The sequence below is a fragment of the Theropithecus gelada genome, chromosome 12 (assembly GCF_003255815.1).
Source record: "Theropithecus gelada isolate Dixy chromosome 12, Tgel_1.0, whole genome shotgun sequence".
In the NCBI taxonomy this organism is placed as follows: Eukaryota; Metazoa; Chordata; class Mammalia; order Primates; family Cercopithecidae; genus Theropithecus; species Theropithecus gelada.
The window spans coordinates 15,713,212-15,739,949 of NC_037680.1; the positions used below are offsets into that span (position 1 = coordinate 15,713,212).

The 26,738-nt window shown below is 36.3% G+C and overlaps 1 protein-coding gene across 1 annotated transcript in view; it reads left to right on the top strand.

Annotated features, from left to right (window-relative positions):
* The window catches only part of THSD7B (thrombospondin type 1 domain containing 7B), an 886,725-nt gene that overhangs the window by 800,223 nt on the left and 59,764 nt on the right, over positions 1 to 26,738 (top strand). Inside the window, exon 18 of the mRNA XM_025405082.1 lies at positions 24,472 to 24,613. Within this exon, the coding sequence (XP_025260867.1) occupies positions 24,472 to 24,613 (142 nt within the window). The remainder of the gene's footprint in view (positions 1 to 24,471; positions 24,614 to 26,738) is intronic.

Genomic DNA, 26,738 nt, shown 5'->3' on the forward strand with positions numbered 1-26,738 from the left:
ATTTCATTTTAAAAATATACTTGTATAGATATATGTACACGTTCCATATGAATCAATCAATATATATATACACACATATGTTTATGTCAATCATGAATGATTCATTAATCACACAAAACTTTAAAAAATAGTATTACAAACTTCAAGTGAAGGTTATAACTATATACCTATTTAATATTTTAATTCAAGTCATTAAATATTTAGTATATTTTTGGGAGCTTATAAATTGCTGAATACTTTTGAAGCTATATATTACATAGTTCTAATCTTTAAAAGACTCAGAATCTTAGTGAAGAAAAAACCCCAAAATACAAGTAGCAAAAACAGAGAGCTATACAAAATAGTCAAATATATTTCAGCCTATATATCTTATTGTGGGGTTTTAAAAAGTGAGATTATTGTAAGCCAAAAAGGTTGAGAAAGACAGCTGGTAAAAGTCATACATCTTGCAAGCACAGAGGGCAACATAGAAACTCACCAAACAGTAAAAAGCATGAACACTTGCTGGATAATACAGCATCCTCCAGGGACAGAGCTCAGACTGCCTTACCTGAAAGACAATGTAGCTATTAACTAACTGTTAAGGATTCAGTTAAATGGAGGCAGATAACACAAGACTTGAATGTCAGATTAACAAATTATTTTTGTGTTGCCAGTATATGGAATTAGCGTATGTTTTGAAATCTGCACACTTTCTAGATACGTTAAAAAATGTTTAATTATTCTTTATTTGGCTGTGTTCAAACATCATCTTCTAATTGCTCAAAACTCCTGAAACCAAAATCTTATCATCATGGTTAAGCATACTCTGATCAAATATCAAACAATTATAGCTGTGTCTTAACCCATATTTATCTCCATTGAAATAAAATGAATTGGTTTCAATCAAATTCATCAAAGCACATGCAAATTGAGTTAATGTGAGAGTTGTGCTGTGAGTGTCTGATATAAATGGCTTCTTTTATTCTTTTTTTTGTTTTCTTTCTTCTCTCCCTCTCTTTCACCCTCCTTTTCTTCTCTCCTCTCCCTCCTTCCCTCTCCTCTTCCTCCTTTTTATCTTGTACCTCCTCCTTTCTTCTTCAAGATTGTTAATACCATGTGGCTATGTTCTGTGGTCCAGTAACAGAGTGGATTGATCAGCACATTTTCTTCTTTGTTGCTATATATTCTAAATTATTTTTAGAAGTTTGAAAGACATAATGAAACAAGATTATTATGTGTAACTGTAAGGGGTGCTAGAGAATGTGTATTGCCATAAAAACAATAGAATGTAAGGATACAACAACATGTGGTGATAAGTTTGATAAATGTTTAAGCAACCATTGTGCGGTTTTTTACCAAACCACAAAGAACATTTGGAAACTTTGAGAAAGACAGCTGGTAAAAGTCATACATCTTGCAAGCACAGGGGGCAACATAGAAACTCACCAAACAGGTAGAAAGCATGAACACTTGCTGGATAATACAGCATCCTCCAGGGACAGAGCTCAGACTGCCTTACCTGGAAGACAATGTAAAGATCATTTGGAAACTAGCATTACTAGTAGCCTAGGCCCCAAAATCATGGATTTGAGATAAATTTTGAAATTTTGTCAGAATGGAGGTTATTATACTAGAGTATACTAACTAATAAAAATTACTGTTGCCATGGACGATCAAATAGGACACGGAAGTGCCTTTCTGGATACAATCTTTGTTGTAATGACATTTAGAATAATGGAACTCTGCCTTTGTTATCAACACCTGTATAGTTAAATTATGATTCTCTGACTCTCAAATAATATTAGACCATGGAATTCTCCATTGTCTATCAGGCCAGAGGTCCTGATCTTTTAGTGCTTGGAAACAGGATTCTTTGTGTTTAAATGCATTGGCTGTATGAATCAGCTGCGAAGGTCACTTCCTAATCCAAGAAGATCCAATGGGCAAAAGAAAAACAAAAGAAACCTGTTTTTGTTTTGTTTTGTTTTGTTTTATTTTTAAGATGCTATTGTTTGCAGATATCACTACAATAAAATTTACCTGGAATCATGGGAAGAATGGTCCTCTAGTACAACAAACTGCTTGCGTAGTGACAAGGAGAGTCCTTAACAATAGTCAAACTACAGAGAACATAGAGTCAGGACAACTGCAGGCATCTCCAAGAACAAAATACACAAAATCAATGAAGTATATTATGTTTCAAACACATATTATAATTCCATTTTGTAAAACTCAGCCGTCCAAATCTGTAAAAGGGCAATGCACTGTGCACTGTAGTTTTCTGAGGGAACACTTGCAAAAGGTACACAATTTTAGTGGTTACCATTTAATTATTCTGAATTGGGTTGACACTGTTTATTGATAAAAGATTATTAAAATTATCATTACACTCTCTGTTTATAGAGATACAGCCCTCACTTTTCATATCTATAATATAGCTAGTTAGTAAATATTTCTCAAAGAGTTCCTAAGATAAATAAACAATAGGCGACCTAAAAGACCCCAACGATTGAGCTTAAGTCTATTTTCCTAGCTCCTACTTCTCTCGCTCCCTCACTCTATCTCATTCCTGTTCCTATCTCCCCATTTCCCCATCTTTCTTTTTTTCTTTCTTTCCTCTTCACCCCATTCTCCATGCCATGTACATATGCATATTTTTAATAAAGATCTAACAAATTCCAGAACACTATTTTTGTCCTGATGAAAGTCGAGAGGGAACTAGACCAGTGACACAGCAGTCTGCTGGATGGTACATTCTCCAGAGTAGCCAGCATGCTAAGGAATCCTCAGATCCTTGAAATATATCACACTGCTACATCTGATAAATCTAGAATATAGAATCAGGAGTAAAAGATGATTGTCTTTTTCAAGTGCTAGCAAAATTTTAGCAAGGAAAGTAGGTTCTTTATCATTCAGATTCTTTATCATTTAGGACCCAGTGTACAGATTCTGCCGTGTGTTCCAAACTGTTCACTAATTCATAGAATAAAGTGCTTACAGAAGAACTGGAAAACATTTACATTGGCTTGTACAGTAAGTTAGCAAACGAGCATTTATTAGACAGTTATAACTGTTCAAAACTCACTAGAGATGCATTCACTTTAGTTTAAGGGTTGCATGTTTCCCTATAAATGGTTTGTTGTGAATAATGTAAATGTGCATCCCTGAGAATAAATTAAATACATTTCCTGATATTGCTAATGTGTTAGAACAGTTGTACCATAAATCACTTGAATAGCATTTATAGATTACTATACTCTATCTAGGCCAAGCTTGTAAATATCTGTGTAACTCATATTTCAATGATTTGCAACCCTTGAAAGAAAACGTTAGAGATTTTTCTCTTGTTTTCTTTCCTCCCTTCTTGTATGATATCGACAAACATGTAGCTCGAAGAAATTCATTTTGAATGCCTTTATAAAGCTTTATTTTTTAATAGAAACTGGAGGATTTAGTGTATAACTAAACGAGAGGGAATCAACAAAAAGCATATGGAGTGACTTTCCACTGCACATGGTTGGGCCATCATTCATGTATCCTTTTCCTCTTTCTCTACCAAGCCTTCCTCCTTGTAAGACTCAGAAATCCTCTATGGCCATGCAAGGTGTGGCAATTTTCCAATGCCCCTCAGCTTCCAGTTTCCTTTGTCTTCCCTCTTCTTTCCTCCCTCCACGTCCTCCATTGTCTCCTCTTCTTCTTCATAGTCTCTCCCTTTTCTTCCTTCCCCTCCCCATGCGTGCACAGACACACACACATACACACACACACAAACAGAGAAAGAGAGAGAGATAAAAACACTTATTGTGGAAACCAGTTCAGGCATATTTTGTCTGTTCCTACCACCATGAATTTCATTAAAACTTATGGCATATCAGAAGCAAAATGAGCATTCAGCTTTGGAAACAATAAAGGTTATTGGTTTCAGTATTCAGTCATGTGACACATAATATTTCAATAATGACTAACCGCATGTATGAAAGTGGTGCCATATGATTACAATGGAGCTGAAAATTTCTTATTGCCTACTATTTACTGTATTATAATTTTTATATTTATTTTAGTGTACTCCATCTACTTATATATATATATATATATTTTAAAGTTAACTACAGGCCAGACATTGTGGCTCAGGCCTGTAGTCCTAGCACTTTGAGAGGCTGAGGCAGGCAGATCACTTGAGGCCAGAAGTTCAAGACCAGCCTGACCAACATGGTGAACACTATCTCTACTAAAACTACAAAAATTAGCTGGGTATAGTGGCACACACCTGTAGTCCCGGCTACTTGGGAGGCTAAGGTCTGAGAATCACTTGAACCCATGAGGCAGAGGTTGCAGTGAGCTGAGATCACGCCACTGTACTCCAGTGTGGGCAACAGAGAGACAGTTTCAAAAAACAAAACAAAACAAAAAAAACAAAACTTAACTACAAGACAGCATCAGGCAGCTCCTTCAGGAGGTATTTCAATAGATGCCGTTGTTATTGTATGAGATAATAGTGCTATGCATGTTATTGCCCCTGAAGACCTTCCAGTGGGACAAGCTGGGGAGGTGGAAGACAGTGAAATTGATGATCCAGACGCTGTGTAGCCTAGCTAAAATGTGTATTTATATCTTAGTTTTCAACAACAAAGTTTAAATAGGAAAAAAATTAAAAATAGAAAATAATTATAGGATAAGGATATAAATAAAGAAAATATTTTTGTTAGGCTATACAATGTGTTTGTGTTTTAAGCTTAGTGTTATTATAAAAGAGTCAAAAAGTTAAAAAAAATAAAGTTTATAAAATAAAAAAGTTACAATAAGCTGAGGTAAATTTATTATTGAAGAATGAAAAACATTTTTAAAATAAATCGAGTGTAACCTAAGTGCACAATGTTTATAAAGTCTACCATAGTGTACAGTAATGCCTTAGGCCTCCACCTTCGCTCACTGCTCACTCACTGACTCACCCGGAGCAACTTCCAGTCCTGCAGGCTCCATTTGTGCTAAGTGACTTACATAGGTGTACCATTTTTTAAATCTTTTATGCCATAAGTTTACTGGACCTTTTTTATTTTAGGTGTATTTAGATACACAAATACAATTGTGTTATAATTATCTATAGTACTTAGCATACAGTAGTCTGTACAGGTTTGTAACATAGGAGGAATACACTATCCTGTATAGCCTAGGTGTGTACCAGGCTATCCCATCCAGGTTTGTGTAAGTACACTTTATGATATTCACACAATGATGACATTGCCTAATGATGGATTTCTCAGAACATATCCCCGTCATTAAGTGACACATGACTGTATGTCTTTGAAACCATTCTTCTAAGTAAAAGGAGTTTTTAAAAATGATGTTTCTTTGTTCTGGGCATTTTGCATGCATTATCTCATTATTAAAGGAGTATTAATTCACAGTGTAGCATTCTTAGTCCCTCTTTATTAATGAAGAAAGTGAAAGATACAGCAATGAAATAACGAATCAAACTCATAATACTTGAGGTTGCAGGATCAGAATTTGAAATTGAGCCTCATTCAGAAGCCAACATCTGTATCCTTTCAGCTCCACCTAATTGGTCATAACTGTAGGAAACTATTTCAATCTGATGAAAATCTGTCACGCCTATTCAACAGAGTGCTCTGAAATTTTATCTCTGTTCACTGTGTCTGAGTTCCCAAAATTGCAGTGGCCTGTTCCCTCTCCCATTTACCTGTGCTGCTTTCATTCACCCCTTTCTGCTCATCCCTTGGGCTTCTTGAGGGAATACAATCCAAATTATCCTTCAAATGTATTGTTTATTTCTGAGGCTACATTAATTGAGAGTGGAGAATCATTGTGTGTTGTTCTGTTTTGTGCTGCTATTGCAGAATACCCCAGACTGGGTAATTTATAAAGGAAAGGTTTTTTTGTTTGTTTGTTTTTGGTTTTTTTTGGTTTTTTTTTTTTTTTTTTTTTTTTTTTTTTTTTTTTTTTTTTTTTTGAGATGGTGTCTTGCTCTTTCGCTAGGCTGGAGTGCAGTGGCACAATCTCGGCTCACTGAAACCTCTGTCTCCCAGATTCAAGCGATTCCCCTGCCTCAGCCCCCCGAGTACTTGGGACTACAGGCGTGCACCACCACGCCCGGCTAATTTTTTGTATTTTAGTAGAGACGGGGTTTTACCATGTTGACCAGGATGGTCTTGATCTCCTGACCTCGTGATCCACCTGCCTCGGCCTCCCAAAGTACTGGGATTACAGGCATGAGCCACCACGTCCCGCCAAGGAAAGACATTTCTTACAGTTCTGGAGACTGGGAAGTTCAATATCAAGGTGCTAGCATCTGGCAAGGGTCTTCTAGGTGCATCATCCCAAGGTGGAAGGGTAAAAGAAGCATCAGGGTGGGGGACAAGTTTCTTTGTTTTTTTTATAAGGAACCCACTCTTGAGATAACAGAATTAATCTACTCATGAGAATGGAGCCCTCATGGCCTAATTACCTCTTAAAAGTCCTACCTCTCAACACAGTTGCATCTGGGATTGTTTCAAACCCATAAACTTTGGGGGACACATTAAAACCATAGCACCTTTCAATGGGGAGTTTCTCTTTGTGCCACATGTCTGTGTCTACCATCCACAATGACCCTGCTTTAGCAGTTACCAACCCTTCCCATGCCCAATCATTACATCCCAGAGTCTGACTGTCTGTGCCTGACCAATTTTTATTTTGTTTTTAGTGGAGCTTGATTGAGTTGCTCCAGCTTGGTGTAATTGGTGGTGAGTTGGAGCTTGATAGTCTTTGGTTTTCATTAGATGATGCTTTGCTGAACTGCTGTCTCATGGCACAGTCCAGCATGAACTCCTCCCCTTGCCTGGGTGTCGCACCATTGCGATATGGACACCACCATTTATTTGTAGAATGCCTTTTGTTTCTTCAAAGTGCTTTCAAGCTTATCTCACTTCACTGCCTTCACATCATTGTGAATTATATGGGGTAAAGCTGAGTGAAGAGACTGAGACATGGAGAAATGAATCTTATTTCTGCACAGTGACTTTAGTTTTTTTGTTTGTTTTTTGTTTTTTAAGAAGTATACTTCTTCCAATGAGTCCTGTGCAATTAAAATGTCCTAAAATGGGTTCTCTAACTCTTTAACTTTCTTTGTAGGATGGTTTTGACATTGGAACACCCAGATCATTGAACAGTATACTTGGAAGGTCCTAGTTACCATATAATTTAGAATGAAGGCTGAGACTCATTAGCCACTGTGGTAATAATAAAATGATTCTTCTTGCTATTGAATTAATATTTATAGAGCAAGTATAAAAAGATAGCACTTGATATAGTACTTGATATCCAAGAAGACAGCAAGAAGGGGATATCTAGATTTTGCTCTCTGTTTTGCTTATTATGCTATGTGACTTTGGCATGTTGCTGATATTCTTTCAAACTCAGATTACTATCTATAAAACTTAGTGTAATTACTTTTTTAGAGTATCAAATATAATTTGTCTTGGCATCACAAATGCATAAAAATTAATAATATTAAAAAAATTTAAAACATGGCCAGGCATGATGGCTCATGCCTGTGATCCCAACACTTTGGGATGCCAAGGCAGGTGGATCACCTGAGGTCAGCAGTTCAAGACTAAAAATACAAAAATTATCCGGGTTTGGTGGTGTGCAACTGTAATTCCAGCTACTTGGGAGGCTGAGGCAGGAGAATCACTTGAACCTGGGAGGTGGAGGTTGCAGTGAGCCAAGATCGTGCCACTGTATTCCAGCCTGCCTGGGTAACAAAGTGAGACTCTGTCTCGAAAATAATAATAATAATAAAATCTAAAACAACTTAAAAACAACAGCATGAGATCCCCGATTCACTTATAATAAATATTTCTAATTGCTCATAGCTTTCTGAAAGTAAGGAAAGAGTTTTCTTTGAGAAGTATTAAAAAAAGTGACTATTTCAACTTTTTAAATAGTGAAAATATAAAATTTAATTTAAAAAAATGACTCAGGCCGGGCACGGTGGCTCAAGCCTGTAATCCCAGCACTTTGGGAGGCCGAGACGGGTGGATCACGAGGTCAGGAGATCGAGACCATCCTGGCTAACCCGGTGAAACCCCGTCTCTACTAAAAAATACAAAAAAATAGCCGGGTGAGGTGGCGGGCGCCTGTAGTCCCAGCTACTTGGGAGGCTGAGGCAGCAGAATGGCGTAAACCCGGGAGGCAGAGCTTGCAGTGAGCTGAGATCCGGCCACTGCACTCCAGCCTAGGCGACAGAGCGAGACTCCGTCTCAAAAAATAAAAAATAAAAAAAAATTAAAAATGACTCAATTCCTCTCTTTGATCTAGGTGATGTATGTCTTTACTGTCAATAATATTTCATTATTATGATGGTTATTATTAAAACTTCAGTATTAAACTACTCTATAGCACCAGTTTTGAACTCAGATGTGTGATCTATATTCCTCTTTACCTGTGATTTTTATTTCATCTAATATATGTGTTTCATGTCTACGAAGAAAAGCCAGATTTTTGCTTTGAATTTTAACATGTATCTATCGTCTAGGTTATCCTAGAAGTCCTCTTTTGCATCGTTTTAATCCCCAAAATTGCTTATATGGAAAAGAATGTAAAAATGCACTTATTCCCATGGAACCTCACAATGTCAGTTGCCAGGGACGCTCTCCATAAAATGTCCCTACTGATGAGTCATACTGGGCACAGTGATCTCTTCTTGAGTTTTGCACACACTTCAACTTTTTTAAAATTTACATGTTTCTTTCCAAGTCTTTTCTAATATCTTTTCCATTTTGGGTACAATATAACTATTACCTTTAAAAGTATCTATGAATAATATTATGCAAACTGTGATTTCCTAAAGAAGTATGTGATATATTTGACTATATTAGATTTATTACATCCCACTAGTATTTCTTAGATCTTAATATTTATCTGTAGAATTTCTAAATCATTACTTTTTTGCTATGGTTGTAAGAGTGGAAAAGTAATAATAACATAATATAATAATAATATAATAATAATTCTGAAATTGCACATATAAGTCCTTTGGGTATTTTGACCTTCAAATTAGCTAATAAGCATAAATTTTATAGAGAGCATCCTCTCACCTCCCAGATTCTGTTCACATTTCAATAAGGCCCCTGGACAAAATGGACCTTCTCTATTTGGCTGCATGTCTTGTTTTCCAGATGCTAATTTCTATTTTGAGAGGCAAGTACATAGTGATGCTGAGTAAACAATTGTGGAAAATAAGTTTAAGATTTAGAAACAGCCCAAACTCATCACGTTCTCCTTTTTACCCTGTCTCCTTTCATGTGCATATACACCTTGACACTGGCACTTTGGGCAAGTAATTTAACCTCAATATGTCTGGAAAATTGGAGTAATAGTGCACAACTCAGAGGCCAGTGTTAGGATTAATACATGTAAATCACTTAACAGTGTCAGGCACATAAGTACAAAAATCAGTTGTAGATATTATGTGTTTCACTAATATTAAGTACCTGTTATGTAACGGATATTATGGTAGAGATCAGTGCTATGATGAAGAGACCTTGTCCCCAAGGAACAAACAGTCTCCTGAGATATAGAGAAAATTCCAACTCAATCTCAACAGAGCAGTAGTGTTAAAAGTAAAAAAGGCAAGGGTATTTAAAAAGCATATATTGGCACTTCTTTTTTTTTTTTTTTTTTGAGACAGAGTCTCGCTCTGTTGCCAGGTTGGAGCACGGTGGCGTGATCTCGGCTCACTGCAACCTCTGCCTCCCTGGTTCAAGCGATTCTCCTGCCTCAGCTTCCTGAGTAGCTGGGATTACAGGCACCCGCCACCATGCCCAGCCTAATTTTTTTGTATTTTTAGTAGAGACAGGGTTTCACCATGTTAGCCAGGATGATCTCAATCTCCTGTCTCATGATCCACCCACCTTGGCTTCCCAAAGTGCTGTGATTACAGGTGTGAGCCACCACACCCAGATATTGGCACATTTTCTAACCCCTGGGAAGATCAGTGACATCTCTCAGGAAGAGAATATTTTTCTGGAAACCTGAGAGGCAAGTAAGTGGCATGGGAGAATGATGAGGAAAGAGGGAAAAAAAAAAAAAAAAAAGAATACATCCTGTATGAGGAGAGCCCAGAACCACAACGTGACTGGAAAGAATGGACCAAGATCAAAGTCCCATGTGGGGGCCTCTGTGTTGCTAGCCCCAAGTATGCAGCTGACTAACACTTCTTCCACGAGCAGATCATGTGGCTTTGGCTAACCTGAGAGGAAAGGGGCCCTGCATTCTTTGGTGGAAGAAGAAAGGAGAAGGTGAAGAGTGAAATCCCGACACGTTCTAGATCTGTTGTTTTGCCCCTTTTCTTTGGTATGGTAGGGAGTGGGAATGAAGGGGGCACAAATATTAAAACAGAAATGTCATAGAAGTGGCCCCTTTTACTTTTCTGGGGTCTAGAGAAAGACCCAGTACCCCTACTCTGCTGGCAGAGACTAGAATTTTTGTCCTGGGAGTCTCATTCCAGATGTTATTCTGGGGCTCCTCACAGACCAGGAAGCCTCGAGCAATTTATTGACTACTTTGGCTTGACTCTAAATTTGGTTCTTGAATGGCTGGGGCTTAGAATAAAGAAAGAGAAGTAAGCATTGCATGGGAAGGAAAAGAGGAAGGAGGAGGAGGAGCAGGAAAGGAAAGAGAGAGAAAGTGAAAGGAGAGAAGGAAACTGAGATTAAGAGTTTCGTGTGCCCTCATTTCAAAAAGCAACTGTCACCTAAGGACCCTTTGGGTGGCATATAGATAAATATGAATAAGACTTGCTGCCTGCCTTTGAGGAGCCTATAGTTCACTTGTGTTATTCATTAGTGTCTTCTAATATTGGTGTTCCAGTGCCATTTATATCTCTCTCGTTGAAAAAATTTCCAGAAAAACTCATTTACATAAAATTTGCCCCATCGATTATTAAGTTTACTACATACACTTACCTCTATGTCTAGGTCTTTTTCTATGTATCTCTATTGCTATACTCTACACAGATCTTCCAAACACACACATACACACACACCTATTATCTTTCAGTATATGTTGTAGGCATCTAGTATGTAATCCTAAATGAAGGGATATTTTCTAAAATAATCACAACATGGTTTAAAACTTCAGCCTCAATGCAATACTTATAACTAGTCTGTAGTCCACATTTGTAGTTCTCATGGGTCTTAATAATGCCCTTTATGGTATTTATATTTTTTTGATTACAGGATCCAGACTGTATTGCATTTGAGGATCATATCTCTTTAATCTCTTTCTTCCTCTCTCAATGCCAAATCACTGACATTTTTGGAGAATGCAGGCCAGCATTTTGGCTTTTACTTGGTCTTCTTCTTTCTTTACTCCCAAACTCCAACTGTAATATAAACAGGTGACAGCCTCAATTTCCGTCATTGGCTATGCTATACATCATTTATCTGTTCCAAAACTTTTGACTGGATTGTAAATATGCAACTTCACAACTCCTTAGTGTCATAAAGTACCAGACAAAAAGACTACGTGGAGATATCCCTGCCTATTATAAAATATTCACCCAAACAACTTAGCTAAGCAAAACATCTACTGACATTTATGCATCATCCTAACTTCCTCTTTGCAGTAGGCCAGCAAAGTCTTACCAGGAATGTTATATCATCTTGATGATATCATAGCTTTTGCCCCTGGTCTTGTCAGTCCCGTTAATGCTCAAACATGTATCTGGCACTTCTCCTTCCAATTAACTCTGAATCTGACAAGCCAGCCCCCTTGACTGGGAACATCTTTTGTGAACTGTGGACTCCTCAAAGGCAGGCAGCAAGCCTTATTTATTGTTCTATTCCTAGCTTGGCTCTCTCATTCTTTAGCCTGTGATTTATGTTGCTTTTTGATTAGCTTATAAGCTATAGTTCTTTGTGTCTGTTCCCTCTCTTTCCCCATCTGTAATTACTATTGGCCATGCTAAATGCTTTTCAAGTTACAATAACTGCAATAACAATACAGCTCTGTGGTGCTTTTTTTTTAGGAAAAAAAAAAACAAAAAACAAAAAACAAAAAACAAAAAAAACAGTTATCCCCGACTCATACTCCACAAGCACCAGTGCTTTACAAGTATAACCATTACTGAGGAGCACATTAGACCTCCCAGATTGAAATCTCAGCTTAGACATATACTATGAACTTGTTATGTTCTTTGATCTTTAATTTCATTATCTGTAAAAACAAGGATATTAAAAGTACACCTACCTCATTGGGAGATTAAAGGGCTGTGTGAGAGAATAAATATGGAATGTTCAGCACAGTTCTAGGTATGTATTGACATTTTTAAATGTTTCCTGTTGCTATTATTTTGGGAAGAACATAGCACCCAGAATATAGTTTTGGTTTCCCTCTCTATTATCTATTTATTTCTTAAAAGACTAGTGGAAGCTGTAAGGAGCTATTCCTTTATACACAGATATGTATGCCTTGTTAAATTCCTTAAAATTAAAGCATAGAAAGAGACCATCTTCACTGCAGGACCCCAGAAATCCAAACCTCCGACCCTTCTAACTGACCAGATTAGTTTATAGTGTTTCAATTTCTGATCAGGTTTGCAATGATGTTATGGAAAACATTACTGTGTTGTACACTATCTTTTTACCTGTGTAAAATGCATTAATGGTAAGAGTACACTGCACTTGCAAAATCCAAAACTCCCAGGAAATCAGGATACTTACATTCATTAATCGCATTAAACGCATTAGATATCCCAACCCCCTGGGGAGGCTAAGTGATAAATATTCTCTCTACTTGAGACAACTGAAAGGCCAGACTGCCCTTGCAAAGCTTGGGTTGTCACTCACTAACACACATAGTCTGTGGAAATCTATTTGTCTAGTATCTCTAAAGGGCATGAGCCTATTAGGGGAAAGATAAAATTTGAAAGAAACAAAACACACCAAAAGCACCAAATTAATATAAAGCATATGAAGTAGTGATAAATGGTATGGAGAAGAAAAAATATATAGGAAGACAAAGAGTAACATGGAGTAGTTGATGATATTTTTACATAGCATGATCAGAGAAGTCCTCTCTAATAGAGAAGGCTTTGAGCAGTGGTGACCAGAAGCAAATAAAGCAGCAAGTCCTGCAGGTGCTGGAGGAAGAGCGTTGCAGGCGGCTGGAACAGTAAGATCAAGGCCCCGGGGCAAGGAAATGCTTGGAGCTCTCCAGGAACAACACAGAGGCCAGAGTGGTGAATGAGATGTAAGCAGGTAGTGTAAGGAGGTGAATGGGCAGATTGTGTAAGCAGGCCATGAGCATTCAGATGTAATGCTCTTTCTTCCTCCGGACTATACACTTCCTTGTTGTGTATAACTTTGTAGGCATAGAAATGGACTTGGTTTTCACTAAGTCGGGAAGCCATTTAAGGGTATGAAAGAGAGGAATTAAATAATCTGGCCTGCACTATTTTAAGAAGATAGTTCTGGCCCCAGAGGGCAACATAATCTGTAGAATGGGAAGAGTGGAGTCAGTTATGAGGTTATTGTTATAATCTAAGTGAAGAGTGATAGTGACTTTTACCAGGGTAGGAGTGGCACAAATGGTGAGAAGTAGATGGGTTGTGCATTCTACTTTGAAGATAGAGCTGAAAGAATTTGCTCAGGTTTGGGTTGTAAGGTGTAAGAAAAGTAAGGAAATCAAAATTGACTCCAAACTGTTCGACCTGAGCCTCTAGATTGTTGGAACTGCCATTAACAGTGATGGGGAAGATTAGAGGAGGGTGCTGGGGATGGGGATATCAGTTAGTTATTGTGCACATAAAGTTCAGAGACAATGGTTTGAGGGCATTGGTTTTCAAACTAGGACATGCATTAGAACCACTTAGAGGACTCATTAACACAAGATTGCCACATCCAAACCCTGAAGAAGATTTTTCTTTTGTCTTTTTTTACCCCAGGGTTTTTGATTTAGTGGATCTAGAATGGGATGGGACCCAATACTTTGTATTTCTAACAAGTTGCCAGGTGATGTTGATGCTGCTGGTCCTGGGACCACACTTGAAGAATGACTTTTCTAGTATTGAGAGTATCCATGGAAGGCAGGGCTAAGGTGAAAAAGCCCAGGGCATTAGCAGCGGGGAGTTGAAGTATAGTTACTGGAATGCTTTCTGCACCTGGACTGCTGGAGTACGCCCTTCAGTTCTACTTTCTTCTACCTCATGGTCAGTATTGATATGTATTAGCCCATGGTGAACAACAGTTTTTGAGTTTTGATCCTCCTTCACATTCAGTCACAAAGAACCCTGTGAAACGGAATATTCTAAACACATGAAGAGTTGACTCAGACACTAGCTTTTGCTTCTTCTCTAGTTAAGTCTAATTTATCTAGATAGGCTGCAGACACCAACCTAACTACATACCCATTTCTATGGGAAGAGATATGCCTAAGAAATTAATTTGTCTGACAAATTTACATTTAAGAATCACATTTTTTGCTTTAGATGTCATATAATTGAAAGCAAATGTGAGTTTTCTAGGTACAAACTTAATTTGATAATTGTTTTGTTCTGAAATTAATTCTGGCATTTAAAGAAGAAAATTATTTCTTCTTATGGAGAAATATTCTAGAGAGAAAAATAGAGTGAACATCCACTTCTTTTTAAAAGTTATAGCTTATAGCAAAACACACAAAAAATGGACAAGCAAACCTTTATAATGAAAACACGGTTTTGCAATAATGATCATGACAGTCTATGTAATGGAAAAATTCTTTTGATAAGAATTTATCATTACCTTAGTGGCCTTTAATCATTTTTGACCATGGTCTACTATAAAAATGTGTGTTATATCACAAAAAACACACAAATCATTGTTTACCTATAGATATTATGAATATATATATATATATATAATTTTTTGAAATAATTTTTACCCTGAGTGTATGAGAGAGGTTTACTATGCTGTGCCCTATCAGTTTGAATATTGCTGGCTTTTACCCACTAAATTGAGAACCAAGATGGCATAATTAAAAACATGGACTCACAAGATTGATAGGGTTGGAATCTTGGCTCTGCCTCTAACTGTGTAATCTTGATGAAATTGCTTAACCTCTCTTTGCCATCAGTAAAATGGGAATAGTAATATATCTACCTTATAAGGCAGTTATAAGGATGAAATGAGTTAAAGAACTTAGAATGGTGACTGACATATAGTAAACACTACAGAAGTATTAGTTACTAATACTGTTTTCACAACCCAATAATATGTAATGGCTTGAAGTTTGAAAAACAAACAAACAAAAAACCACTTATGTGGATGACTAAGACTAACCTCACCCACCTGCCACCTTACCTTTCAACACGTATAAAAAATTAGTAAATTAACTTTCTCAGAGGCAACATTAGTAAGTTCTTTTATTTTGTATGGAGAGTGAAATAGCTCCATTTCCTTTTAAATCCCTAGTATGTTCTTTTAAAGCGTAATTGTAAGTCTTTTGGGGAGACCAGGTATGATCTCTTGAAAATCCAGACTATAAAAAGAAAATTCTTCCTTAGATAATGTTTTATTCATTGGTGTCGTGTGTTGCATTTAATGTATTTTCAAAAACTATTTGTTTAAAATGAGTGTAAATCTTAATAGAAAAATTTTCAAGGAGACCAAGTGATGCGTATAGATAATAAATTAATAACTTTGTAATTTACAATGATTTCACATTCATGTGTCTTAAATCTGTAATTCAAATTGTGTTACATGAAATGCTAAATTGAAACATAAAAGTTTGAAACTCTTCAAGAGTCACCGTGTACAGTGTACCAGTTATAGATAATTTGTCAAAACACATAGCCCCAAATTATAATGGTTCAAATGCAGTGTAATTTTTGCTGATCACCCATAAAACAGTCCAAAGTGAGTTTTCCAGTTGTAGAAAGGGCAATCTGAATCTGTTATATGCATCACTCTGAGGCCCAAGCCCATAGTGGGTGTGCTGCTTTCAAGCTTGACTTTCAAAGTAATTCTGGTTACCACTATTCCAGCTCTGTGGAGGGAGCAAAGAGCTTGGAGGATGACAAATGGGATTTAGTGTTAGGAGTGGAAGTGTCACATAAGACCTCCCATTTATCTCTCATTTGTCAGAACTCAGTAACATGGTCACTTAACTGCAAAGAAGACTGGGATGTGTGATCAGTCTTGTGCCAACAATGAAAACAGAAAATAGATTTTAATAACGAATCGCAGACTCTGCCAAACATCATTAAGTTCTATTGCAAAAAATCCTTGTTTAGCACTATTTAGGTCAATGTTTTCTCATTATATTTGACTAGGAACCCTGATTTTCTCTTGGTACCTCCTAACACACTATGGAAAACAACACACTTTGGAAAAGATGGTTGTCAGGAAACTCTCAAATCTCATACTGAAAATAATCTTGCATTTTCCAAGAACGATGAGAGAAAGATTCTTTTAACTTCTTCAAAATTGATTAGGACACAGATGCAGAACAAATAAACTATATGTGTCACAAATATACAATTAAATAATTATTAGCTGAATACCCCTGTAACAGTCACCCAGGAGGCAGAACCTTCCCAGCTACTTGGAAGGAAGAACTTCACAACTTCCTCCTAATAGTAACTAACTTGCTTCCCTTAAAAGTAAATTCTGCCCTGATGTCTATGATAGTCTTTTCCTTACTTCTCCTTACGGGTCTAAAACCAGAGTGGTTCAAATTCAGATTGTTAGTTCTGTCTTTAGATATGTCTTTAAACCTCTTTTAACCTAGCTTCTCTTCCCCTTGCTTGTTTTCCCCCTTCCTAGTAATTTATTGGTGAGGAAACAGGCCACCTGTCCTATAAACATTTTCAGTCTCTCTTTCGTGAATTGCATCTGCATGGTGAGGTTTAACATGTTCCTTTATCCTTGAATTTCCTGTAAATTGGAAGTTGGATATCAAGGCTTCATTAGTCTTTGACAAGACTCCTTCATAGAAAGTGTGCTGTTTGCCAGAAAGCACATAATGTGTGTTTATCACTTTTTGTGAGTGTGGCTATCATTGATGGTCAACGACTACAGCCTTTGCTATTTAGGGAATGCAAAATGGCAGTGTTCAAATTCTATCATTCTTCCTCATTTGTTTGTGGAACTGTTTCTATTGAAAGAATTTTTGCTTCCATGGCCATTTAATTATTCAATAATCCATTTTGTATTGAGGAGGCAAGCAAAATTAATATCAACTTTTTATTTGCTGGTTTTCAAAATGAGGAATTTTTAGCAGCTTTCACCATATGTGACTTTTTTTGTGTTGTTATGAAATCACAGATTTAAACAAATTTAATATGTTTTAATCCTTTTCAATTATCATTTACAATAATATTCAGATTCTCCTAGTGATAGTCTTTTAAAATGTGTCCTATAAATATTTCAATAAAGACTGTGGTGGTCCTCATTAGCTTCCGTGCTATATATGTCAGGATGTTTCAGGCTCATCTTGGACATTTCCTTTGTCAGACTTGGAATCAGCTATTGCTCTATAAAGACCTGATTTGTTTTAGTGGTAATGCCTCTTCAGTGCCACAGAAAGAGCTTTAGGAGTGCTTATTGTTACTGGATTCCACTATTCCTAGATACTTCAGGAGGCAGAACTTTATAACATATATTATTATTTCCTTTATTTTGAAGACAAAATATAAAAGTGGGTATATACTAATGTTTCCAATTGAAATTCAGAACAACAGGAGTTAGTTCTGTCTTACATCTGTATCTCGTTTTTTCATACTAAGAATCAAGTTTATCAAGGACACTGAAGATTATAATCGAAATAGAATATATAATAATTACACATTTGCTTTATTCCACATAAAAGAAAACATTCTCAGAATAATACTATACTACCACCAACACAAGTATTTGAAAACATTAATATTTTTCATATAAATTCTCCTTTTTTTTACATTTGTGTTTTATATAGATCTTCAGAGCATGTAGCTTTTATCTAAGTTCCACCTGTGAAGTGGCTCATTGCAAATCTCTATATTGAAGTATTTCCAGTCATTGGAATGTATGTCTAAAACTCGGTCTCCAGGAAATTCCTAAGATAGGGCTCATGGAAACATGAGTTTGAGTTCATTAACAGTATATCTATGTTTTTTAAAAAATCGTTTTTAATTGACACATAATTGTATATATTTATGGGATACATGTGATGATTTGATAGATGTATACATTGTATAATGATTAAATCAGGGTATTTAGCATATACATCACTTCATACATTAATTATTTCTTTGTGATGAGAACATTCAGAATCCTCTCTTTTGGCTGTTTTTAAAAATGCAGTGTAATATTGTTAAGCATAATCACCCTACTGTGTACTGGAACACCAGAACTTATTCCTCTTATCTAAGTATAGCTTTCTATTCGTTAACCAATCTCTCCTCATTTCACTCTCTCCTCTACCTTCCCCAGCTTCTGGCAACCACAATTCTACTCTCTACTTCTATGACATCAAACTTTTTAGAATCCACAGATGAGTAAAATCTTGCCATATTTGTCTATCTGTACCTGGTTTATTTCACTTAACCTAATGTCCTCTAGGTTCATTCACGTTGCTGCAAAAAAAGAAACAGGATGTCATTTTATTGTGGCTGAATAGTATTCCATTGTGTATGTCACATTTTCTTTATCCCTTCATCCACTGATGGACACTTAGGTTCACTCCATATATTACCCGTTATGAATAATGCTTCCATAAACATGGAACTGCAGATGTCTCTTCAACATAACTGATTTCATTTCCTTTTATTTCATTTCCCACTACTACACAGTAGTGGGAATGCTGGATCATATGGAATTTTATTTTTTATTTTTTGAGGAAACTTCCTGCTGTTTTCCATAGTGGCTGGAATAATTTACATTCCCCCCAAAAGAGTATAAGTCCCTCTGTTTCTCCATCCATGCCTAACATTTTTTTTTTTTTGGTCTTTTTGACAATAGCCATTGTAATTGAAATGAGGTGATATCTCATTTTGGTTTTGATGTGCATTTCGCTGATGATTAGTGACATTGAACATTTTTTCATTTACTTGTTGGCCATTTGTATGTCTTCTTTTGAGAAATGTCTATTCAGGTCTTGTGTCCATTTATCTTTGGTTGTTATACTTGAAAGTGAGCTATGCTGGACATACAATCCTTGGATCATGTGGTTTTTTCTTTTTCTTCGTGCATATTTATTATATTTCTACATTTTCTTCTTGAATAAAATTTTCCTGTAAAAAAGTCTGACAATACTTTATTTTCTTTATAAACCAATACTCAAAGAATTTTTTTCTCTTCTATAAAGTTTAATAATTATACTAGGATATGTCTCAGTATTGGTGATTCTGATGTGCCTTTCCAATAAGTAGTTAGAAATTTTTTTCTTTATTTTTATTGGAAAGTTTTCTGAATCTTCTTTTTGTTAAGTTCTGTGCTCTTGCCTTGGTTTTCATTTTCATGAAATTCTATTACATACATGTGGCATCTGCTTTTCCTTACTTCTCTATTTGTCAGTTTTTTTCAAATTATTTTATATCTCTTTTTTAATGTGTTTTGTAATTGTTTTCTTTACATCTTTAATTTCTCTTTAAGCATTATTTGTTGTATTTTTATTCTTGTATTCTTGTTTCATTTTTGTTTCTAAAAATAATTTTTAAAGTTCTAATTATTTATTGGGTTCTGTCACCTAATTTTTGAATTTTTTCTAATCTTTTGCTGTTCTTTTATATCTTGGGTCATTTCTTAAGTGACTTTTAACCCCTTTGGATACAGTAGTTTTTATATGTTTTGTGTGCATTTCTTTCTGCTGCACTGCCTAATCTGTGGGGATGTTAATCTGCCCTTTATTCTTTTTCCTTAGAATATCCTTTCATGGAATCTAAATTTTATCTCTTTCTTTGTTTACTTTTCTGTGAAATTCATTTCTGTGAACTTTTAAAAGGGAGTATGGTTGAGGATTATTTTCTTCTCATTTGATTTCATGGCTCCAAGGCTCCAACTCTCTCTCTCTCTCTCATACACACACACACACACACACACACACAAGGTCAAAAAGAAAACAGCTTACTTTGTGAGATTTAATGTTTCCCATTTCCTTCCTCACCTTGCTTCCTGGTCCTTTCTTTTTCCTCACTGCTATTTTCCTTGTTTCACTCAGTTGGGAAATTCTTCCCACCTGTTTCTGTTTAGTAGAGGGGTGGGGGAGAGGAGGAGACTGTTCTGGAAGGGAGCTCTGGCTTGTTAATGTTGACAGTTCAGTGGATCCAGACTGTGTCAGCTTCCAAGACCTCTCCATAAACCCCTTATATTCAGCTGCTCTTGAAGTGTGAAAATTTCTCCAGGTCTCAGCTTTAGTTCCCCATTTTGGTTGCCTTGGGTCATCAGATTGCCCCATTTTTACCTTCTGCTCTCTTCTGTCAGATGCTGATATCACATAGGTCTAGGGCTTCCACTGTCGGTCTCACCTGCTTGTGGTTTGGGATTTGTGGTGATGGCTTGTCACTTTATACTGAGCATATGGTCTGTGTGTTCTTGGTTTGGCTCTCCTTGTTGCACTGTGATGTGAAAAGATCTTGTCTCTACTTCTGTGACCATCACCTAAGAATCTCTGAGAACTGTGTTAAACCTGTGAAGCATGAGTAACAATTCTTCAGATCCAGACTTTTCTATATATTTTCTCATTCCTTGTCAGCTTTGGAGAACCAGGGTTTAATTTCATTAAAAAATTCTTCCGAAAGCTCTGCAAAGATATTTTTGTGAACGTTTTACACTATTTTTCCAAATAAGAAAACTAAAGTTCTTGAAGTATAGATCCATTTTGGCTTCAGGAAAAGACAGAGAGAGAAACAGCAAAGCTACTGACAGTAGGACTAATAGGCTATCCAAGGGAGAGACCATCTCAGAATTATCAGTTAGACCCTGTAACAGAATAAAGGCATTGGGTTTCTGTATCTGATGGAAGCTTACAAGGCCAGGCCTTGGAGTCATGCTCATCCCCAGACAAGAAATTTGCAGAGTGATTTAAATTCACAAATAATTGGATTTATCACAAGTTTTATTAAACTCTGATTATTACTAGTTCAGTGATAATGAGAAAAACATCAAGTTATACCTCTTTGTTTAGATGTATTTAAAATGTCTTATCTAAATTATCCGTCTGTCATCTTTTATATGAGTAAATTAAAATTCAGTTATGTATATTTTTTATTAATTTCCTGATGGATTCTATTTTTCTAGAAAATGCCATCTAGATTTTGTAGGAAATGTTATGAGAAAAGAGAAAATATTATATTCTTTTCATCAGATATACATAGCTATGGGAAACTCTTACATTCAGACAATATGATCATAATCTAGGCTTGGCCATTTGTCCCTAATGGCAGCTTACAAAAATATAGTCATATTACCCTTGAAGAACCAAATTATTACACATAACAAACATTTATTATTTGTATGCTCTATACCAGACACAGTACATGGCACAGAATGTCTAAGAAAATTAAGACTTTGGCTCTCAAATTGCCCATAGGAAGGAATGCACAAACATAAATACATGTAACAGAAATGTTTACTAGATGAGGCAATTCCATTTATTATGGGTCCAAGCAAGTCAATTGAGGCTCACACAAAGGACATCTGATTTCATCTTGAGGGATATGAATACAAGTATTTAAGTCAGGCAAAAGGCTTTGCTTCTAGAGATAACAAAATGTGTGAAGGCATAACGTCATAAGGGAAGACTGTACTTTAAGGTAAATGCTGCTTTACAAAAGTAGTAAGTTAGAGAAACTAGTCTCATGAAGGGGTTTCTGTACTAGACACTAACAGGTTCTAACTGGATCATCTTCCCTAGCAAATAAACATTAGCTATATAACCTTGACTTTTTAAAAATAAAACTGGTCCAAAGTTGACTTTTGATTAGTTATTCACACATCATTCTCCCACTTCTATATGCAGGAAATTGACAATATGTCTTTATATAATTACTCTAGAGAAGAGAAGATCCAGAATTGTATTTGAAAAGTCTTGATCTAATGAAGAAATCATCCAGATAGATATAAACATCCTTTCTCTTCTCTTTTTTACTTATCCTCACCCTCCTCCATCTCTCTTGTGGATAATTCATTATTTTATGGACTTTCTATAAACAGCTAATAGAAACAAATAAGGATAAAAACACTAACATTAAACTTTCTATAAATAGCTATTAGAAAGAAATAAGGAGAAACAGTAATCTATCACTTGTTAGCAGCACTAGGAGAATTTTTACAAGATGAAGTGTGAAAATACTGCCTGAGATGAGGCTGAATCATGCTCGTGAACCCATGCAATCCTCTTTGCCTGTTTCTATGGGAAGTAACTTAGTAGGGGAGTAAGATGCAGTGTTGGTTTTCTTTATATTAATATGTAATTATCCGAAACTGTATGGTATGAAATGTGGATGAGCCTCAAGAAGATATTTTAGAACTATACCCATCAGACTTAGACACATATGGACTGTGAGATCCGAGGAAGAAAATTTTTAAATCTCGTCAAGTTTCATCCCATCCCCATTCTTCTGTCTCATCTAGGTTTAGATGAGGAACTAAGGTTTAGAGTATAGAAGCGAATTGTTCAAGGTTACATAGTAATTTGATTGATGTGTGTATGTTTTATTTTCTCTTTTACTTGATAGCTTAGACTAAGCAGATACCTAAGCCTTTACCTGTAATCACTTGTTTCAGACATTAATTGATTACTTTATAAGATAGAAATGCAGGAGAGCACTAATCAGGAGCATCTACCAAGATACTTTCATTTTATTTTATCGACAAATCATTTGTTATTATTCTGCCACATGAGAAGAAGCATTCAAATTAATTGGTAAAATAGTAATAAATTATTGGTAAGCATTTAGCATGGAATTCATGTGCAGATAATTAAGAATAATTGCTTGGTTTCATGGGCCTTTCTTGATTATCTAGAGACAATTTGATTCAATTAAGTATAAAATTACTTTATAAGTACTGACAGATCCAAATACAAAATCACATGGATGGTGAATGTGTATCAATGGTTCAAACTTTTACAATTAAGAGAAAAAATTTTGGCATGCTTTTTGCCTATTTTAGTGCAATCCAACATAATAATTTTGATCCATAGCCAAGACTCAGTTTATAGGTTTTGTTCTTTATTACTATATCTGAAAGAGGAATAGGAATAAAAAACAAATAAAATGTCCCACCTATAGACATGGTGATTTGATGATCTTAATCCAGAGACTTTTATTTCTCCCGTGACTTAAGAATCTATGGGCCTTGTTAGATTTGGGGGTCCGGGATTGCACGTTGTCAACATGTTTAATAGTATTTGTTGAAAAATTGCAACATATAGTTGATATCAAGACTTTCAAGGAGTGACATGAGAAGTAGAAACCATGATTCAACATGCCCTAAAAGAATTTGTAAAGAAAGTAAGAGGCAGGGCAATGAAGAAACAGAATGGCGACGTAAAGAAAGGTAGCACACGAGGATACACATGTATGTGTTTAGAAGCAGTTGTATACAGACTATCCTAAGCATGGGTGGAAGTTTGCTCAAAAAGGAAGAGAAGAACCTGGCATTGTTAGATAAAAGACTGTGAGAAGAGTAAGGCTTGATTAGTGTTCTGAAAATGGTGAATAGGATTTGGAGGACAGTGGAAAGAAGATTGTTCGAGTAGGAGGAGCTTGAAGCCCCACTATGGGTAGACCAGCTAGATGAAATCTGGCAGGCCAGTTGACCTGGGTCAAGAGTATTATAGGAGCTGAGGCTATTATAGGAGCTGGGTCAAGAGTGTTATAGGAGCTGAGGAGGACATGTGGAGCCACAGGTATCATATTTGCAGGATATCTTTGGAGTTCACATTTTCACATTAATTTTGCCGGAAAGGCAACAGCGCGCAGTTGTCCATGCTCTGTGGACCAAAGGCATCCCCAAATAAGAAGGTTCTAGTGTATTGGCAATATTGATTTTATAATTCACTTTCTATATCTCTGTGTTCTAGTGTTTAAAAAATGATTTTCTCATGAAAATTTTCTGTGTGATTATTTTTATTAGACTAGACTATCTGAGATCACAGGGCAGTGTCTTCCTTTTTTTTCTTAAAGCATTCAAACATTCAAAATATATGGATCTCTTACATTTTTGCAGACTATTTGAGAGTACAGTGTGAGTTTAAATGATAGAAATAGTCTCCGTGTGTTTAATTATATATGGGAGATAGAAATGTAGCCTTCGAGGTAACACAGGAAAAACCAAAGAATTGTCAGGTGGAAAAAAAACAGTTTTTAAGAAATCACAGAAATGATTTCATTTTCTAAGTAATATGTTTAACCCTCCAGATAATCTATTGCCTATATTGTTATATATATGCCTACTTATATGTGTATATCTTATATAATTTACCAAATAAATTGCCCACAGTTAACTTTTCCTACTCTGATTTTAATAGTCATGCGATCCCCACACAATGCAGAGAAGAACTCGCCACCTGCTAAGACCATCACTGAGCTCAAGGACTTGTGCTGAAGACTCACAGGTGCAGCCTTGCCTCCTTAATGAAAATTGCTTCCAGTTCCAGTACAATCTAACAGGTACAGCTGAAATCTATGACCTTGTCGTTTTCCCTGAACATTGACTAATGAGAGAATTTTTGTGTGTGTTTTCATTCTCAAGATTAAGATTAAGAATGAATGAGAGTAGAATGTGTGAGTGTCTTGCATAAAAGGCTGAGGACTTGATGTTTCTAGTATCCCCTCACAGAAAGAAATGCTCACTCTTGGCATGTCGAATCAGCAAGGCCACATAAAATCTCTGTAGTAAGAGAAGCTTAGAAAGATTTGGCAACATTTCAGAAAAATGTTGATTTAAGCCATGATAAACTGAAACAACAAAAATAAGTAGCAGAGAATAATTTACCATTGAGAGAAAATGGAATCATACTGTCATAGAATTTGGCTCTTTCCTGCTTTTTATTATTTCAGAAAACTGAGCTTGTGATGTACTTTCTATATGGGTCTGAATAAGAATGAATGCTACGACTGGCTGGTCAGGGATGTTTTCGAGGCACTGGGAATTACATCAAGTCTAGCTGTTCGGCCACTGCTCAGCATTTTTCCAGGCACCACAGTGCTCAGTGTCTAAAACTAGAGGACTATTATGGTTACATTGATCTGCTCCTTGCCATTCCCTGCAGCAGCAGACATTCCAAAATGCTGCAAAATGTGGAACCATGTTAAGTCACAGCATTGAATTCAATACTGACAACCAAACCACCACATGCCTGCAGAGGCAAGGTAATTGCCTTTACTGAAAGAAAAAAAAAAAAAATCCTCACCACAGCCACGTTGACTGCTAAGATTCCTCTTGTGGAAAACCTCATAGTGACTTCTGTGGGGCTGTCTGATTGTCCTCATGGGTGAAGATGACCTGGTGTATTTGTCCTTTTTCTTTAGAGAAAAGATCTCTGGTTTTTATAGTACTGTTTCAGAAATACAATAAAACTTGCTTTATTGGAAGAGCATATCTTTGAAAGACTGATTTTACTATACATGGGTTTGCTATTCTATTCCTATTAAACTACTAGATCATCTACCAAATATGGAAAATTTCCTTAATGAGTTTTTGTATGATCAAGGGTCTTCCTTTCTACTGACACCAAAAATAACAGTTGTTTAAAAATCAAATTAACGGCCAGGTACGGTGGCTCACGCCTGTAATCCCAGCACTTTGGGAGGCCGAGGCAGGTGGATCACGAGGTCAGGAGATCGAGACCATCCTGACTAACATGGTGAAACCCCATGTCTACTAAAAATAGAAAAAATTAGCCAGGCGTGGTGGCAGGCACCTGTAGTCCCAGCGACTCGGGAGGCTGAGGCAGGAGAATGGCGTGAACCGGGGAGGTGGAGCTTGCAGTGAGCCGAGATTGCTCCACTGCACTCCAGCCTGGGCGACAGAGTGAGACTCAGTCTCAAAAAAAAAACAAAACAAAAAACAAAATCAAATTAACTATGGGATAATTTATTCTAATTCTTCACCATCTAGTTTGTAATATGACTAGCCAAATCTGTAAAACTTTTTCTCATGATAGAATAATTTGAAAAAAATATAGTTTCTGTAACAGTCCATGCAGTTTTATGTGCCTTTCCCTCTTTCTTTCCTGGAGCATCTCTTTTGACTATTCTGTATCAAATGCACTAAATGGTTTAAATGATTGGATTTAGTATTGAAAACATTTTCAAGTTTACATAAAAGATTGGTGTCTTAGTCTGTCCTGGATACTATAATAAATTGCTATAGACTATGTAGCTTATAAAACACAAAAATGTATTTCTTATAGTTCTGGAGGCTGGAAGTCTAAAATCAAGGTGCTACTAGATTCAGCGTCTAGTGAGGAGGGCCTATATCTCCAGACAGTGCCTTCTAGCTACATTCTCAGGGGATGGAAGGGGCAAATATACTCCCTTAGGCCTCCTTTATAAAGGCACTAATTTCATTCATGAGCGCTCAGCTCCCATGTTCTAATTATCTCCCAAAGGTTCTCCCTCAAAATACTGTCACCTAGAGGGTTGCGATTTAAATATATGAATTTTGCAGGGGGACACAAGCATCTGGACCATAGCAACTGGCATCATTTCTGGGTTGTTTTTTCTCTCAATTATCCTAAACAAATAGTTGATTCTAAAGTGGTTTTTCTTCACCATCCTGGTTAGTATATTT